Source organism: Tricharina praecox (genome assembly GCF_024521635.1).
Source record: "Tricharina praecox strain CBS 144465 chromosome Unknown BZA05scaffold_10, whole genome shotgun sequence".
Classification (NCBI taxonomy): Eukaryota; Fungi; Ascomycota; class Pezizomycetes; order Pezizales; family Pyronemataceae; genus Tricharina; species Tricharina praecox.
Window position 1 is genome coordinate 46,353 of NW_026250412.1, and position 18,403 is coordinate 64,755.

General features: G+C 54.1%; 3 protein-coding genes across 3 annotated transcripts; all 3 read right to left on the reverse strand.

Moving 5' to 3' along the window:
* Nucleotides 1-6,779: 6,779 nt before the first annotated feature.
* BZA05DRAFT_336653 (Alpha/Beta hydrolase protein) lies at nucleotides 6,780-8,679 on the reverse strand (the record flags this gene model as incomplete). The annotated part of the gene is made up of 6 exons (XM_051480816.1): nucleotides 6,780-7,312; nucleotides 7,372-7,625; nucleotides 7,679-7,769; nucleotides 7,826-7,898; nucleotides 7,965-8,078; nucleotides 8,146-8,679. The coding sequence occupies 6 exons, from the start codon at nucleotides 8,677-8,679 to the stop codon at nucleotides 6,780-6,782; spliced, it is 1,599 nt and encodes a 532-aa protein (XP_051339897.1).
* Nucleotides 8,680-10,586: 1,907 nt separating this feature from the next.
* On the reverse strand, nucleotides 10,587-11,793 carry BZA05DRAFT_444329 (uncharacterized protein; the record flags this gene model as incomplete). Its single annotated transcript, XM_051486907.1, has 5 exons — nucleotides 10,587-10,966; nucleotides 11,023-11,398; nucleotides 11,464-11,568; nucleotides 11,644-11,694; nucleotides 11,767-11,793. 5 exons carry the CDS (start codon nucleotides 11,791-11,793, stop codon nucleotides 10,587-10,589), a joined length of 939 nt encoding a protein of 312 aa, XP_051339898.1.
* A 5,741-nt stretch (nucleotides 11,794-17,534) lies between these two features.
* Nucleotides 17,535-18,347, reverse strand: BZA05DRAFT_418118 (uncharacterized protein; the record flags this gene model as incomplete). The annotated part of the gene is made up of 1 exon (XM_051485499.1): nucleotides 17,535-18,347. The coding sequence occupies one exon, from the start codon at nucleotides 18,345-18,347 to the stop codon at nucleotides 17,535-17,537; it is 813 nt and encodes a 270-aa protein (XP_051339899.1).
* Nucleotides 18,348-18,403: the final 56 nt, after the last annotated feature.

Here is an 18,403-nt window from a genome sequence, read left to right on the forward strand (position 1 = left end):
GCGGAGTAGCCCGAAAGATTTCGGCAGACAGCTGTGGGGTGGTTACTCCTAGGCACCTGTGTTGTGTCGAGCTAGCAGCTTCACCGGTGGGGTCGATGCCAGTACACACATACAGGTTGGGGCTTGTCTCTAATTCAGCGCAGTCAGCACGATTACATCCCGGTGTCGCGCCAATGTAATATCGGTTTTGTCAGGCCTAGTCTGGTCTCGTCTGGCGGCCGTCGTGGTGGTGGTGATGGTTCCCTGAGGAAAGTCGTTTCAATCCGAGCTAGTCAACTGTTAACCAACTACCAGTAATAGTAGCAGATGTCCACGCTAGTTAGCCATGCAACTTATCACAGGTCCCAGCAGGTCTCATATGTACCGTAGCTATCTTACTTACATATTCGTTTACCTTGAATAAAGTCGACGGGGTGAAAGGTAGGCACATGGCGTTCTGTCATTGGTGACGGACCGACGGGCGTGGATTTGTTGTTGGCGGGGTTTTCGCGCGTCACTCCCTGTGAATATTCCCCTCCAATATGCTTTTCCGGCGAGCTCAGGGTCTCACTTTTCCCCGCTCCATTTCGGCAGTGCGAGACCAGCCCTCCAAAAGATAGAATTCGACTGTGAATGGCAATTGTTCATCTCTGGTGAGTCATGTCTCTCAGTTCTAACTAACTACCCTGTGTAGAATAGTAGAGTGGAGTACTCGGCAACTCAGCCCTGCCGACCGGGATTCGGCAAAACGACATTCGAAACAGAAATCCCCAAAGGACATACAAACCCAACAGCCAACCCCAGCATTACACCTGCCACTTCTCTAAGCCCTGGGACCAATTGACCATGCCAATCACGCAGCGGGTATAAACAGATAGAGTACAATATACCTACATAAACTATATGCAGTACCGGCATCATATGCCGCCCTCAGAATTGTAGATTCCTACTAGCAGTTAGTTTCCTACATACAGCCCTACATACCCAGCTGAAAGCCCTAAAATAGCGCACCCGTCGTGGAGTCGTGGATCGTGGTCTGTCGGGAACCGAGCCCTACAGCACTGCCCAGCCCGTTGCCCGCAGATGTTCTCTATGGTGCCGGACACTTTAACGGGCTAGCGTCTTGGTATATCCAATGGAGGTGGGCCCGCCAAGATGTCGAGTGCGAACATATGATCCCACCAAAACCTATGGCGGTAAACCAATATTTCAGCCAGTTTTTGTTCGATTAACTTGACTTTGGTTCGTCCTATTGGGCTACTCACCACCACTTCAGCCGTGCCCTCGTAGACCCACTTTTTTCTTCCGTGTGTATAAGTTGTTTGGGTACTCATCAATTTCACTCGATCTGTACTAATATGGCTAGCGTCACGTTTAATAGGGTCTAGCGTATGTCCAATGGCATACCCCCCTCACACAAAATACCCGACTTTTCAAGTCCCACTCCTCTCCACCAACCACCAATAATTTAATTTTGAAACCGTAGAACCGTTCTAGAAATACTACTCTATCATTCTACGGTTCCAAATAAATTCTTTTTGTTGTGGTGGAGAGGAGTAGCGGTCGGCGCTGGGGGTCATTTTTCGTCCCTCGCTTGCCCGTTAAAGCGTCCGGCACCATACATCACCCCCGCCCCCAGCCATCGTGACAATTAACCTCCCCGGCACTGGTAGGCACAGGTAGGTACCCTATTCTCCCTCGGTGAGAAAACTCAAATCCGTCATACATACGGTAGGAATGCTCGCTCGCACGCTCGCTCGCGGCTAACGATCCATGCACGGGCAGGCCGCAGGCAGCAGCAGGAGAGCTGCAGCCGTGTAATTACAATTCAGTTTCAACCGGCGGCGGTCGATGGCGCAGACACGAATGCTACCGGCCCATATACAATAGCACTTCGCGACGGCTCGGCGTACTCTACATAAGTAAGAAACTTTTGTCACTGGGGGTCGGCGGTCGGCGGTCGCGACTCGCGCATGATCTTGGCCGTCATCGCTTGGCGGGTGTAATCCGCTTCTATCATAGGTAGTAGGTACGCTACGTTACGTCCGTGCGTGCATTTTCACTCGCCCACTCGAGCGAATGCTGAGTTTGACTGAGTGGCTGACTGGTTGCTTGATTGACTAAATGCGCCGCTGCGGCACTGCGGCGCTGCGGGGTAGTATTTGGAGTATTATCGGGCTATTTTCGGCGGGCGGGCGTCGCGCGGGAGTGGGGCGTCGGCAACCGAACTGAGATTTAGAGATTCGGAGATCGAGAGCTGAGAATCTGAGATCGAGAGCTGAAGAAGAAAGAAAGGAAGAAAGAAAGAAGAAAGACAGAGTTCGCCCGTCGCTTACCTCACATAAATCGCTTTCGAAGTGCAAAAACAACGCCACCAATTGCGTGCTACGTTGCTATGCACACCCACAGCCGACCAATTGGTGATGATGATAATAATGATGATGAGGAAACAAGCTTTTTATTTTGAGCCGGGGGCATGCCGCGTGCGTTCCTCCTGCCGTGCGACGGGCTCCCCCAAATACGGTACTTACTATACATACGCGGTGCAGTTGAATCTCAAGGCCGTCGCGACGGGTGGATAAATGCCGTGATCAGTAAACGGAATACGGAATACGGTATGCACATATCTACTCGTACGGAGCTTTTCAGTGAGCGCAGATGCTCGCGCGGCCGCCGGCGGCCTGACATCAGCGTTGCGCTGGCACTGTGGTGGTGGTCGTGGTGGTGGTCGTGTTCGTGGCTCCAGGTGCCCCCCGCATCCTGTTTGATCGATCGAAAGCTCGCGACCAGAAAAGATCATTAATTCAGATTCGGCTTCAGATTCAGCTGAAGTCGACGACCGTGTTGCGGTATACGCTGCAACAACGTGCGCTACTACTACTACTAGTAGTACTACTAGTAATAGTAGTACGATGGTAGGTACTAGGTACTCGCTCCTCGGTGATCTGCAGGTTGCTGCCTATTCGTGCATATTCCCTATGGCTGACCGGAAACCAGCGGCCAGCCAGCGCTGTTACAGGTGTACCGTAATAACTATATCTACATACTCTATTCCTTTCGACACTCAGGTGTCTGGTTGGATACCGTATTTAGCGTGAGGACATGGCTGCTTATGTACATACCGTGCGGTACATTATCGGTACATAACGACTGGAGACTGGAGTCTCGGGGGGGCCGGCGGGGACGCTTCAACGTTCTTCGTCCTCGCCCTCGTGAGTCGTGCCGGCTTCTGCAGTACCGCAAGTCTGCAACCCTCTCCCGGCCGGTTCTGCGTCGTCGCTGCTGAGTGTGTTCTTATCAAACACACAATTTCAAAAGCATGCGCGCCAGACCCTGACCAGCGACCGCCGATTGGTCTGTAGTCGGTGATCGGTGGCGTCCGGAAGCGAGTGGAGTGGAGTTGAGTGGCTGTGCGCCCCCCAGTCGGGTTATCGGACTATCGGGCCTCCCCTGCCAGCTTACCCCCGCCAAAACATCTTGGCCTCTGCACTGCGATTCAGCCCTAAGCTTGGCGGCTTGGCCTTCAGCTGTGCCGGTGCAACTTTCATTTCCCGTGGCTTGGTCGGGAGTCGGGTGGGGGCTTGGAGTGCATTGAGTGGCGTTCATCCCTGCCTCGCTGCTCCCCTGCAGAATACCTTATGTACTGAACAATATGTAGAAGCGCCACGACGTATTTTGTGCAGAAGATTGTGCAGAAGACCAGAAGTTCAGCAGTCTTGGCAACAACTTCAGCTTCAACTTACACGATTATATCTTCTGGCGCATGCAGTCCGGCAAACGCCAGTTCCTTGGCGGCTCTGTCCGTGATGTCTACATATGCGATGGCCATCGATGATCGGATCGGGCCGAATCTTCGGGGTCGACAGGCGTGGTGCACGGGGGAGGGAGGGATCATGCCTCGCTCGGCTTGCCGGTTGAATGCTGGATGCGGGTGATATTGGGATTCGGGATTCGGGATCCCGGCCCATCCGTTCTGCGCGGATCGTACAGTAAAGGCCTTCTTCCTTCGTCGTGGCTACCGACTTGGTCTCAGGTACCCGCTTTCTTCTCAGGTACCCGCTTTCTTCGTTCTTCTTCGACCAGGCCCTCGAAGTCTCTACCCGACTACCTACACGTAACCGACGGCCCGACAGACGCCACGATCTATATACCGGTAGGTCGCTGGTATTGCGACTGAACAAACGAAATCGACGAATGCATAGCATAATGACGCAGCGCAGGAATGGAGACTCTGTGCCTTCTACATAGAAGAGGGATTATCGCTTCAAGGAACAGGTAGGAACATGAGCACTCAGCACTAACGAGGTTTGTTGGTCTGTTTGTCTGTAGATCTAGTAAAGGCCGAGAGAGAATACTATATAGTTTATTGACATAGCCTTACTATGATAGTTACTAGACTATGGCGAACAAAACTGCATACCCAACCATGCCTGCCTGTTGTATGCCAGTACTCTGACGGGGAGCGAGCTGGGAAGGGCCATCGGCACGTGACGGGCTGACACTGCACGTGAGGAGGCTGGAGGAGGCTGGAGGAGGCTTGCGGTATGATGGATGGCTGGAGTCCACACCGAGAACGAATCTGTTTCTGGCAGCGCTCGCAGACAGCTACACACGGTGGTTTCCGAGCGGGAGATAGACGGAGAGCATTTTTCTGATCACATCACACTTTCGTTGAGTCCGGCAGTGCCGTGCATCACTTACCGCACTGTCGCCGCTGTCGACGGTCGAGGTAATGTGAAGATGATAGCGGGACTGCGACATAGCGAGCGTCAGTACTACTACGCATAGCTAGGCGAATCGGCGGCTCTCTCGCAAGCTTTTGAAGCACAAATCACAATTCAAAGAGCAAGCCCTAACGAGTGATCAGCGAACAGGAAGACCCGAAGAAGCCGACGCTAGCGTATGAGAGTCTTAGCGCCGCCAACAAAACCCTACTTCCTCGACACCTTCCTCTACATCTTCCTCTCTTCCTCTACATCTTCCTCCCTTCTTCCTCCCTTCCTCTCATCTTTTTGAAAAAACACTAACATACCATCAACACAACAATATCATCAGCCCCCGGTGGCCTAACTTGAAGAACTTCTGGATCCTTCAGCAATGCATCGATCAAGTACGCTTCGCGACAGCTTCCTCGCGCCACCTGGGGATTTCGCCGTTGGCCCATTCACTAAAATGTTGGGGGTCACGGCTCCCCAGGTGGCTACAGACTACGCATCAGCTGTTCTCCGACAGAGGATATCCGATCCTCGCACCAGCGTCGCTGCTGGTGCCGGCGCTTGAGTCGGAGAACCTCGAGCCGTGGAAGAAGATCAGGTCTGCGGGTTTCCCCGCAGAGTCCTGACCATCAGCACTGCTGTGCTGTTGTTTCCCGGCTGAGTGAGTATTTCCCTCCGATTCAACAGTACTCTTGTGGTGTGGTGGCCGACTTCGAACGAACGAAAACTAACGTCAAGAAGGAGTTACTCGAGAGAGTATAGACACTGTTCGTGCCGGGTCGCGGTAAGAACCTGCACACCACCATGAGGCATCTGATGATGATATGGTCGCTGACTGCTAGAAGCTAGTAGGATAATAGAGCGTACCCGTGGCCTGCGGGCCGAGCTTCGTGCCCATAGCCTTCACATCAAAGCAACCACTGCACTCAATCCCGACTCAAGCGAAACATAAAAATATGATGAAGATACCGCTCTTCAGAACCTTCGAACGCATCAAAAAGGTTGCCAAGAAGGCAGCAAGGGCGTCGGTGCTTTTCGTGCCGAAGCGTGGTATGTACTATCTGCTCACCACTCACCATTCGGCATTTAATCATGGTCGCTGACTGCTAGAAGCTGGTCGGATGCCGAAGGGCACTCGCAGCCTGTGGGCTGACTCGCGTGAGCGAGACCAGATGGATGGTGCGTCTCTCGAGACGCATATGGGATGGTAGGGAGTACTAGTACTCCTATCAAAGCGGGTCTTGGTGAAGCTAGTGAGGAGAAGGGTGCTTCTCCTGACAAACTACTTCCACGTAAGCATCCTCGAAACACGAACCTCGGCAGTGGAGACACCAATCGCTGACATGAGTACTCATAGCATGAGCGACTACATTCTAGTCGCGGCCCTTGAAGAAAGCTTTTTACTTGAAAGCTTTTTTTTTGGCTTAATGATAGTTTTTTCCTTGCTGCTTGCAGCGAATAATGTTGTTTCTTTGGCTGCTGGCGAGAGGATGAAATTGTTCGTTTACGAGCTTGCTCTCTTCGGTTGCGCTGCTTGGCTTCACGGCAGTGCTTCATTGTTGAATTCACTTCACTCCCTACAGCCGGTATTAGTGATTCAAGAAGATATTTTTACACAGCCTACTATGTCATGAACTAGATAATCTTAAGGCTTCTTGATCTGCAGCCGATATCGGCATCGTCATCGATCCGACGTGCTGTCGCCAGCACTCGCCAGTGTCGTAATATGTCACTCGTTACTTAGTCGCTTACGCGGTCATGGCGGCGGGAAGCACTGGCCACCTACCACCCCTCTTTTCTGTCTTCCCTCGAGGCTTTCACAATCCAGTCTATACACAATAACAATACTTATTCACACATTCCAACAGCCAGTCCGCCGGAAGGAGCGAGTGCCGCCAGAACCGAGACCCTCAGCCTACAGGTCGGCTCTATGAAAATCACAGATTGCACCCCGGAAGCTATTCGTACACTTCGAAGGTTGCTTCTCCTCGCTTTGGATATTCGTGCATTTCGTCATACTAATAATACAGATTGTATGTACGAGTTCCTGTCCCCGTATGCACATCCCCGCTGCTTCCTATCTACCTATCTCAACAGCGAGTTGATATACGCCATCCCCTCCCTCCTATACGTATCCTCCTCAGTGTAGCTCCTATCCGCGCGGAGCACCAAATTCCTGGGGCGCTCATTCCTATACCTCGGCCAAGCCGCCTCCTCCGCCGGCCTCCCATCGACCACGAACGCGACCCACAACCTCGCCATCTTCCTGGCGAGTGCATTGACCGCGGTACCATTCCCAAGACTCGCCGTGGGATCCGCAAACACGAACGGCACTTCGGCGCCGTGGCCAATGCCAACCTTTTCGGTGCTGTTGGGCGGCGGCGTGTCGAAGCGGTACGAGAATACGGCGGAGTACTTTGCGGCGGCTTGCGCGAGCTGCCGCCGTGGTGCGTCCATCGTTAGGTCCCCCGCCATGGAGGAGTACCGCTTGTATTGCGCGCCGAGAGCGGGGAACGTCCGGCTTCCGGTGCCGTATGGACTGCCGACGATGGGGTCGTCAGGGTAGAAGGTTAGGAGCTTGCTGGCCTGTACGGGGGTAAGGACCCAGCGTTTGGAGGCTGCGCGGGTGGCGGGTCAGTGTTGCCCCCATGTAGGTCTGTGGGAGGGGGGGGGATACAAATCAATTGCGCCACGGCATCGGCATCACTGTTCACCCCCGAAACGCCGAACGACGTACCCTCGTCCGTGTTGGAGCCGAGGAGAAGAGGGACTTTGATGAACCGTCCGGCATTCGTACCCGCCGAGCCCCAGCCGCCAATCATGTCGCCATCCACCGCAGCAAACCATTCCACGCCCACGTTGAGTGCCGGGTAGAGCGTTGCGTATGGGAGGTTGCGGAGGCAGTCGAGGGTGTCAATGGCGTCGGCACAGCTGGGGATTGTGTCAGCAGTCGCGGCAAGACAGGGAGAAAGAAGGTGACGAACCCCGTAGCGGCGGTGACGCGGTTGTAGATTGGTTGGTACCAGCGGGTGTCGTTGAGTGGTGGGCCTACCGCGGTTCCGGATTGCAGGATGGCTAACGCAAGATCAGCATCGCCATCTTCACTCATGGCAGCTCGGAAGTGTACACACCTCCGCGAAACAGTCCATCATCCCTTCCGCCATACGCGAGCAAGTGGTTTCCAATACTATACGCACCCGCCGACTATTTCTTCCGTCAGTTTCCCGCAACCTCCACCGGTGTTCCTGCGGAGCCGCCAACTGAACTGACCTCTCCCCATATGGTAACCTTCTTAGGATCTCCTCCAAAGGCGTGGATATACTTCTGAATCCACTGCAGCGCTACCCTCTGGTCCTTCAAGCCAAGATTCGCGTTTCCGGAGTTCTACTCTCCGTCAGCTCCGCGCAAACCGCCGCATTCCCCCACCCACGGCAAAGCCCTCAGCACCTACCTGGACCTCCTGCGAATACAAGAACCCGAACCCCGCGGTCCTATAATTAATACTCACGCCGATCATAGGCTTCCCCATCTCAACACTCTGCTGTACGATATGGCTGAGGTTATATTTCAGATCTGCGGCGCTGCCCTGCTGCCAGCCTCCACCATAGATCCACACAGCCACGGGCAGGGGACCATTCTCGCCTGTGGGGCGGACGACGTTAAGGTTCAAGCAGTCCTCGCCCAGTGTGATGATCCCCGCGGTTACCTGCTCGGTCGTCGCCGAGCCGTAGGCGGGACAGGAGGTGCCGTAGGTTCGCGCGGAGACACGGCCGGTGCCTGGGACGAGCAGACGGGACGGCGTGAAGCGCACCGGCTGCGAGGCGTATGGAACGCCCAGGAAGGCTTCTTGGTCGAAGGAGGGGATGTGAACGCCTTCGTAGACGGTGTTGGAGCCGGAGAGGCGCACGGATGGCGCTGCTGCCACAACGGCGGTGGCGGCGGCGGCGAGTACAACTGTGAGGACGGAGATGGAGGACTTCATCATCGGCGCTCGTGATGCATTGAGTTCAGGTTCGAGTTGGAGCTGGAAATCCGGGGAAGCTGGGGAATCTGGGGAATCTGGGGTAATCAAGGTTAAGGTTATCTCATGTCGCCTGCTGAAACTCGGTAAATGACAGGTCCTCGGCCGGGATTTGTCCGGGGAAATAACCATGGATTGATCCGGGGTAATTGACATCTCGGCTAGAGTGGGATTATATCCATGTCGAGCTCTGGCTATGTACCTAGATGAATTTACCTTTTCCGAAGCGATATGAAAGCGATGGTGATGGCATAGTATGCAGAGATCTAGACCGATGGCAGCCAGGCAGCGTCGGTTACGGAACGCAGGATCTGCGACGCGCGGCTGCTATGTACTTGAAATTGGAATGCGGGGGACCTGGCATGTTCGGTCGATCGCCATCAGCAGCGAGATCTTTCATAAATCCCCGAAGTTGATTGCAACTCGTGCTATCTCGTGCCTACATACTGCAATGGAGACGAAGCGCCCTAGACCATTTCGGTACGGTCTAGAGTGCTTGACACATTCTCCCACAGAGTGTCATTTTTTTTTCCATTCATCTCTTATTGTGTGTGATCTTCCTTGCTTAGATTCATACACACGCAATCCGTGTAAGCCACAACCAAGTTCATTGCAGTGACCTCTCTTCCCGACAGTGTCTCTTATCATCCCGTCAAATTCGCATGTGAAAATCGAGTGCTCTGCCATAGAACTCGTCACATGCTAGATAAAGCGAGTGATTGACCATGCACCGATCTCCGTAACGACACACTGACGTAAGTCACCCACCCGCTATCGAACATCATGACGTCGACGGCATCCACGACCGCGATCATACCGACCGCCACAGCCCGACCGCCGTATATAAATTATACCTGTTCATCAACCGTTCCATTCATCAACTGCACTCACTTCTGAAACTCACCACCCAATTACCACTCCCACATCACACACGCACACACAGAATGTCCACCTCATCAACCAACCACCAAAACTCCGCCATCCGCGGCGGCGCCGGCGCAACGCGTACTCCAGCCAATACCGTGACCGATCCTGACTCGAAGACGTCGACCGGGGTTCTGGGAGGGATGTTTTCGAGCGAAAAGCCGGTGCGTGTCTCCGAGTGTGTAAGGGAGTAATGATGGAGATGGGATGGGATCGAGCTGATTTGTGATGTGCGTATAGGGCGCGCCGAAACGGCCGGATAACGACGACGCTTCGAAAAATACGTCCGGGCCGGGACTGCTCGGAAATCTCGCGTCAGGTATCAGGGATCAGCTGGGGGCTTCGAAGTAGTGCTGGGGGACACATGGGGGAGACGCTCGTCGGTCGGTGCTGTAAGATACAAGTGTACTATATATTTCTGAATGAATCCAGTCTTCATCATCCTTACGGACCGTGTCTGTTTCGACCTGAACACTCAGCTGTTGTGCAAACTAATCCCTGGACAGACCCGTCGCTAATCCCCCTTCCTCCGTGCAAGTTGCTAGGATACTGACATGATGTCATGGATGCGTCTTCATCTCTACCTCAACTGAGGAGCGTGTCTGGTGCAGGACGAAAGGCTGCTACCTCACCGGCCATTAATACCTATCACAATAATTGCCGCCATCCAACGGTTAAACGCCAAAACTGCAGGTCCGGATACGCATTCAAAGGGATATGTCGCGCTCGCAGCTTGAACCGAGAATCCATGGAAAGGTGCGCACCAGGTGCTATATGATCAACCGCTGATCTCTTCAGTGATAGATCTCCCCAAGACGTATTTACGCTCACATCACGAATGGTACCTTTCGCAGGAACATGGCGTGGCATACTAACAAACCCGTACGCTTTGCAGATGGGATTCACTCTAGAAGTTTCACGGGCAGCTCTCGAATCTTCCAACCAAATCAATTACTCCCTCGCCTTCCACTCAGCGGCACCATTTCCTCGCCACCGAGCGGACTCCTCCTGCCTTCCGTCTGGCGACTACCACTCTCCAACTCTCTTGTCGCAAAGCCTCTCTGCCTCCCCCTCGGCTTCCTCACATATGCTTCGACCACAGTCCCGGTATCCCCACTATTCTCGGCGTCCCGCGACAGATACCCGGCCAACCGCCGTATCCCCGGGATAACCCGCAGCGACGGCAAAGACCCCGCCATCAGCGCGAACGAGAACTCGACGTTCATCCAGATCCCGCTCTTCGCTACCGAGTACGTAAAGTCCACCTCGTCCTTGGTGTACGCCAGCGTCGTGAAGCGGATCAGCGAGGCAGCGCAGGCGATGGTTCCTGGTGGTGGGTGTTAGCCGGCCGTTACGAATTAGCGGAGGCGGGTGGGGACAAACCAAGTCCGAACAATCCAATCAACGGAATCCTTTCCCTTAGCGGGACTTTCAGCCTCCACAGCGGGCGCAACGGGAGGACGAGGATGATCGCGTCCGTCACGAACATCACGACGGCCTGATAGACGGTGATGGCAAACAAGGTGTTTTTGCCCAAACACCTGGCGCCCTCGACCGGCTCCCACATGGCGCGCACGGGCGAGCACTGGAATGTCAACGGGAGCTGCCCGGTGATCGTGAACACCACGAGGAACACTACCAGTCCTCGCCCGGTCTTTTGGATGATGGCATCAGGGAAGTGCCGCATCAGGAAGACGAGGAGGCTGATCTTCACCGAGAGCGCGACGTAGAGGTAGCTACAGAGCGCGGCGAAGTAGATCTGCTGGTGCACGTGGTTAGTTAGGGTAGTGCGGGTGATGGTGGGTGGGATGTGCGGGTGAGAACTTTGAACAGTGTCTGCAGAGTCCTGGAGGAGACGTTCCATAGATGCTCGCCTACGCCGTGGTAGGTGGTGGCGATGGTGAGGGCCGCGAATAGCGAGTTCATTATCTACATACGGAGGGACGGTCAGCTTCGTCGACGATAGTCTGGGTGGGGAGGAATAGGCACCATTGCGATAATTACCATCACATCATCGATGCCGAATCTGTGCACCACGAAATACCGTACAACCAGCTATACTTGGCGCAAGCGGTCAGCACCCCCCTTCTACAGCGGCCCGCTCGAACGAACGCAAGTCCTACATACCCTCATAGAACATATGACGAAAGCCATCGCGGCCACTACCGCAATCGCCACACGCGTCTCCGTCAAGATATCATCTTGCGGCAGCGGCAGCTGCCGGCCCTCCACTTGATGAACGCGAATGTCGTGCTCGGTAGGAGGTAGGTACATTACAGTGGGTAGCCGGAGGGTGATCTGATGGCCAGAGTGATGTCGACCGACGACGACGCCGCCATGGACGGAGCTGCGAGAGTGCTGTGGGAACGAAATTCCGCAGGCACCCTTCTAGTGAAAACCGATCGCCCTCAGCAATCCGTTTACGTATAGGTAGTAGAGTACCTAGCCGACACCCTCCCCCCCCCCCCCCCCCCCCCCCCCCCCACCCCCGAGAAATGATAAATCCAAGGGGTCGGGTGGCAACCCGCATTCTTCAGGCAGGGTTGATCGGGTGTGAAGATTATAATTTATATGGCGAGGTTGTTATAGCCGCCGTAAAGGCCAAAACAGGGTACTGGGCCGGCCGGTGGTCCGTGCGAGCCGATCCGCGACATGACTGGCTCTGGCGGGTCTCACTTCCAGCTAGCGGCCACGCCAGCGGTGGAAATGATGGTCTCGTGGGGGAAGCGGGGAGCCATCGGGAGGCGCATGGTCTAATATTCCGCCGCAACTTATGTACAAACACGGGTGTCCGAGCCGCTGGGCCGCATGAGCATGTCGAGCTTCACATGCCGAAAGCTGGAACCGATGGCAAACTCCGCAATGCGCAGCGACAAGAGCTGAGGGGCTCATAATACATGCCCTCCGATGCCAACCCCAGGCCGCGGGGTCGATTGGAACGACGCATCGCGGACGTCCGTCAGGTACCTATTCGATTTCCCGGGGAAAAATAGACGTGAAACATGAGATCAGATGCCCGCTAGACGACGACGACGACCACGACCACGACCACGAAGCGATCAGAGATTCAGAGGTGCTCCTGTCCGGATCATCCGCCTGGCCTCGGGGAAGCGGATTGGATTGGATTGAGAATTCGGAGGAAAGGAAATCGATACTCTACATATGATTTGCCTACATACAAAGTGATGCCGCCTACAGCGCTCGTGCACGGACGTTAGCCCCCACTCCGCGTGTCTCATCTCACAGTGATGGCCAAACGTCCATACCCAATCATGCCCGTCCCAATCCAGGGAGTTGGCGCAAGCGAAAAAAGCTTCGCCGAGTTCGAGCGAATACGACGACTACTAGTAGTACTAGTACATAGAGTATGATGCGGTTTGTCGGTTGTGCCGTCAACCGTCCTCCGCAACGAGGACCTTGGGGGAAAGGTCGGCCCAGTTCGACGTCTGTCCGGCCCGGCGGATTCGCAACTTCATATGTTCTAGAATTGATCCCCAATTGCGGTTGAGGATCAGCATCATTCACCACTTGTTGTCACATGCTCCTACACCCCCCCTTGTCTGGCAGTACCTGACTCGCCCCCGAACCACAAAAAAACATTCTCGTCACAATCCATCGCGCATCTACTAGAGAGTAGTCCATAGAATATAGAGTACCTAGAATCAACTTCTAATTTCCACAAAGACAGGCTCGGACGATGAGTGGCGGATATCGCAACCACTGCGCAGTGCGCAGAGCAGTCTGTTCAGAGCCGAAGCCTGAAGGACCAAACGCGCATATTACGGTAGTCGCTCTCAACCCACTCTAAAATACCAATCCGTGCGCATATCGGGACCTAAAGCGCAGGGGGAGGTGAACGGAATCCTCCACGCCCCGGTCCTTCGGAATAATAGTGCGGTGCGGCTGACATTTATAGCCTACGGGATCACTCGCTGTTCACGTGACGGCCTATCGATCCTATGACACGTTGGTCGTGCGGAGGCCCAAATCCAACGGTATGGCACAGCTTCATGGAACATTTCAGAGCGGTACTCATGCTCACTGTACTGCTCCTGACGTTTTGACGGAATGCGCACCATAGGTACCTAGCCGAATAGTCCACGGAGTGGATCATCAAATATCACGCACTATACACGGAGTAACGGAATGATAAACGACGACGCCAACATGGGCTGCAGATCAAAGAGCCTCGAGACTATCTAGTTTATGGTATAGTAGGCTGTGTACTATGTAGAAATATCTTCTTGGTTTGTATGTAATCACTACTACCGGCTGGAGGGAGTAGAGTGAAGTCAACAATCACGCACTGCCGTGAAGCTAAGAAGCGCAACCGAACAGACCAAGCTCGCCAACGAACAATTTCATCCTCTCGCTAGCAGCGAAAGAGACAAAATTATTCGCTGCAAGCAGCAAGGAAAAAACTATCATTAAGCCAAAAAAAAGCTTTCAAAAAGCTTTCTTTGAGGGCCTCGACTATATAGTCGAATAGTTCCCCTCCGGACGACCAACAAACGTTGGAATCTGTATAACCAACCTGTCAGCGGATGTGACCAGCTTCGGGAACTTGGAAGCTCCGTCTCGATGGGAGTAGTACTCACTACCATATCATGGTCTTCCGGCAATGATCGCTCATGCTATGAGTACGCGATGACGACTGAATACTATTTGCACGCCGGGAGGTGACGAGATGGTAAACACAGTTTGGTGGCTTTCCGCCGAAGGCAATACGGCAACGGAGTGTCACGCGATTGGATCGTGCAGAAAAACAGACCCCCAGTTTCACATTCAAATACTAAAACGATTCCCGTAACCCAAGTGTAATATTTCCCCAACGCCAACGCAAATCCCTTGTCCAAAGTATAAAATTTCCCAAACGCCAACGCAAATCCTTTGTCCAAAATATAAAATTTCCCAACCGCCAATGTAACTCTCTTGCTCAGAGGATAGGATGTCCTAGTAGTACTACTTCATGGTATGATGGATTCAAGATGTTGTAAGCTATGACCACGTTCGCCGGTTTCTAGGTCTGCCCCGATGACTCGTTGGCGGTTGTCCATTGTTTATGTCGCCCAGGACTCTCGTTTGGACTACATGCTCACAGTCAGTTCAAGCTGCTGAAGAAGGACGTAATTTGCCTTACCATGAAACTGCGGTGTAGGCGTGATTGCTGGACCCGCAAGCTGGCGGTTCGTGAGACGTCTGCGCCTCGGGGCACGATCATCGGGGGTAGCCGTATCGGCCGCACGAGCTGCGAACGCCATCCACCGTTGTACAGCGGCATTGTCGGTTCGCTCGGGATTGCTTGCAGATGCAAGCTCGGGGGCTGTTGCATTCGTGAGGGTGTTCTCCACGGGACTGGTTGGGTCGGGCCGCGAGTCCTCATGTCAGCGATTGGTGTCTCCACTGCCGAGGTTCGTGTTTCGAGGATGCTTACGTGGAAGTAGTTTGTCAGGAGAAGCACCCTTCTCCTCACTAGCTTCACCAAGACCCGCTTTGATAGGAGTACTAGTACTCCCTACCATCCCATATGCGTCTCGAGAGACGCACCATCCATCTGGTCTCGCTCACGCGAGTCAGCCCACAGGCTGCGAGTTCCCTTCGGCATCCGACCAGCTTCTAGCAGTCAGCGACCATGATTAAATGCCGAATGGTGAGTGGTGAGCAGATAGTACATACCACGCTTCGGCACGAAAAGCACCGACGCCCTTGCTGCCTTCTTGGCAACCTTTTTGATGCGTTCGAAGGTTCTGAAGAGCGGTATCTTCATCATATTTTTATGTTTCGCTTGAGTCGGGATTGAGTGCGGTGGTTGCTTTGATGTGAAGGCTATGGGCACGAAGCTCGGCCCGCAGGCCACGGGTACGCTCTATTATCCTACTAGCTTCTAGCAGTCAGCGACCATATCATCATCATCAGATGCCTCATGGTGGTGTGCAGGTTCTTACCGCGACCCGGCACGAACAGTGTCTATACTCTCTCGAGTAACTCCTTCTTGACGTTAGTTTTCGTTCGTTCGAAGTCGGCCACCACACCACAAGAGTACTGTTGAATCGGAGGGAAATACTCACTCAGCCGGGAAACAACAGCACAGCAGTGCTGATGGTCAGGACTCTGCGGGGAAACCCGCAGACCTGATCTTCTTCCACGGCTCGAGGTTCTCCGACTCAAGCGCCGGCACCAGCAGCGACGCTGGTGCGAGGATCGGATATCCTCTGTCGGAGAACAGCTGATGCGTAGTCTGTAGCCACCTGGGGAGCCGTGACCCCCAACATTTTAGTGAATGGGCCAACGGCGAAATCCCCAGGTGGCGCGAGGAAGCTGTCGCGAAGCGTACTTGATCGATGCATTGCTGAAGGATCCAGAAGTTCTTCAAGTTAGGCCACCGGGGGCTGATGATATTGTTGTGTTGATGGTATGTTAGTGTTTTTTCAAAAAGATGAGAGGAAGGGAGGAAGAAGGGAGGAAGATGTAGAGGAAGAGAGGAAGATGTAGAGGAAGGTGTCGAGGAAGTAGGGTTTTGTTGGCGGCGCTAAGACTCTCATACGCTAGCGTCGGCTTCTTCGGGTCTTCCTGTTCGCTGATCACTCGTTAGGGCTTGCTCTTTGAATTGTGATTTGTGCTTCAAAAGCTTGCGAGAGAGCCGCCGATTCGCCTAGCTATGCGTAGTAGTACTGACGCTCGCTATGTCGCAGTCCCGCTAGCGTCGGCTTCATTAGGTGCGCCAGTTCGCCGATCCACTGGCAAAAGGACCACACGTGCTTACGGTAATCGCTCTCAACCCACTCTAAATACAAATCCTTGCCCATATCGGGACCTAAAGTGCAGGGCGAGGTGAACGGAATTCTCCATGCACTATAGTAGTCCTTTGGTACAATTGCGCAGACGGCGAGGCCGACATGTAGATATACAGCCTACGGGATCACTCGCTGTTAACGTGATGGCGTGTCGATACCCACCATGCCGCGTTAGTCGTGCAGAGGCCGAAATCCAATGGTATGGCGCAGCTTCATGGAGCACCTCCGTGCAATACTCATGCTCGCTGCACTGCGCCTGACGTTTTGACGAAATGCGCACCGCCGCATAGGTAGCCGAACTGTCCACGGAACGAATCTTTGTATAGATATCACTCACTATGCACGGAGTAACGGAAATTAATCTCATTCCAGAATCACACAGAGCTGACATTCCTGCTCGAAAACTAATGGATAGTACTTGTTGGAGATGTCATTCTTGTCACCCAACCCAACCTCGTAGAATTCATTCTCCCGTAGAATTATCAACAGCGAGTGACATTCAATGAACAGGACAGGACAGCTAATCGTCTAGGCCACAAGCATGGCCGGCCAGATACAGTATATGTGATGTATCATGTATTCCCCACAGCAAAGTGAGTGTATGAGGACGATATCCAATGGTTTGAGGCATCTTAGGCAATCCTATTTCCGCTAAGGTACACACAGAAAAACGCAGAATCCCTCATCCTCCACCGTAAACCGTAAACCGCAAGCTACCCAGCCCCTAATCCGCTAGTGTGAATTGCAGCATGTCGCATTCGTAGTTGTCGGTTCCGGTGGATGCATCGCGAAATACCCGCTGTAGGTAACGACATGTATTTCGAGTCTGGGAGGGCCAATAAGCGATATGGGAGACACGCGGGAAGGGGGAGTGCCTACCTGTGTTGCGAATTTATTCTGGAGCGCACATAACAAGAGCTTAGAGGGGGACCGGCCACGCCCCCTCTCCCCCAGCCGACAGCCGGAAAGTTGAAACCAGCCGACCCTGGGACCGATGAACACAAACTAACAAGCAAAGCAGCCATGCAGAAAGAAAATGAAATCAAAAGAGAGTATGTGCGTGAGGATGTTTTGGGTGACATCAGGGTTGGCGAGTGATACTCAGAAGTTGGTGGAAATATTGGAGAGGCGGCTGTCCCATACGTGCATCGGGGGTTCCATTTCCTGCACGTACCCTTCCGTGAACGTAGTGTCGGTACCTTCCGTTGGTGGATTATTCTTCTTGCCCTTCAATTTGGCCGCGAGCTTTTCCACCGCCATGTTGAAACGGATACGCCAGCTCTTCCTCCTGCCCACAGCGAGCTTTCCAGCGGCCCTCTTGAAGAGCAGACGCCAGTCCCTTTTCTCCGAAGAACCACGCGACTGACCCTGACCGACCACCCTCTTCCTCCCAGCGAGGACGCGGGCGAGGGCCTCGTCAATATCGACCTCCTCCCTGACGAGGCCCTCAAAGACGGTGTAGACGTAGTCATCCGTGGAATGACCCGTAGCGAGCAATCCGACCAGGAGCCAATTGTTGGCCCTAGTAAGCGTGCAGACAACGCATGTCTTACAGTCTAGGAGCTCGCGCACCTGTGCGAGGATGTGGGCGACGACGGGGTACGCGAACTCGTTGGCGATGTTCGGCAGCGCTTGCAGCGCGCACTTGACGAGCTGGTAGGAGTCCCCGTGAATGACGCAGGGACCTTCTCTGGGCTTAATGGGAGAGTCCAGGAAGATCGCGTTCCCCATCGGGCTGAGGGTGTGCCGGTGGACACCCCCGCCGTCGCGCGTGGTCGATGCGGGCTCCTCCATCAGGTGGAGCGCGCCGTCGGGGGAGGCCGTGGAGAGCCGGCGGAGTGGGAAGGGGTGCCGGGGCGGCAGCGAGTCCTTGGGTGGGCTGGGTGTGGTCGGTCTGTGGTTCAATGACCGCATGGTGAATACTATGTGGTTGTTTTGGAGTAGAAGGTGGTTTGGAAGCGGTGAGTGGA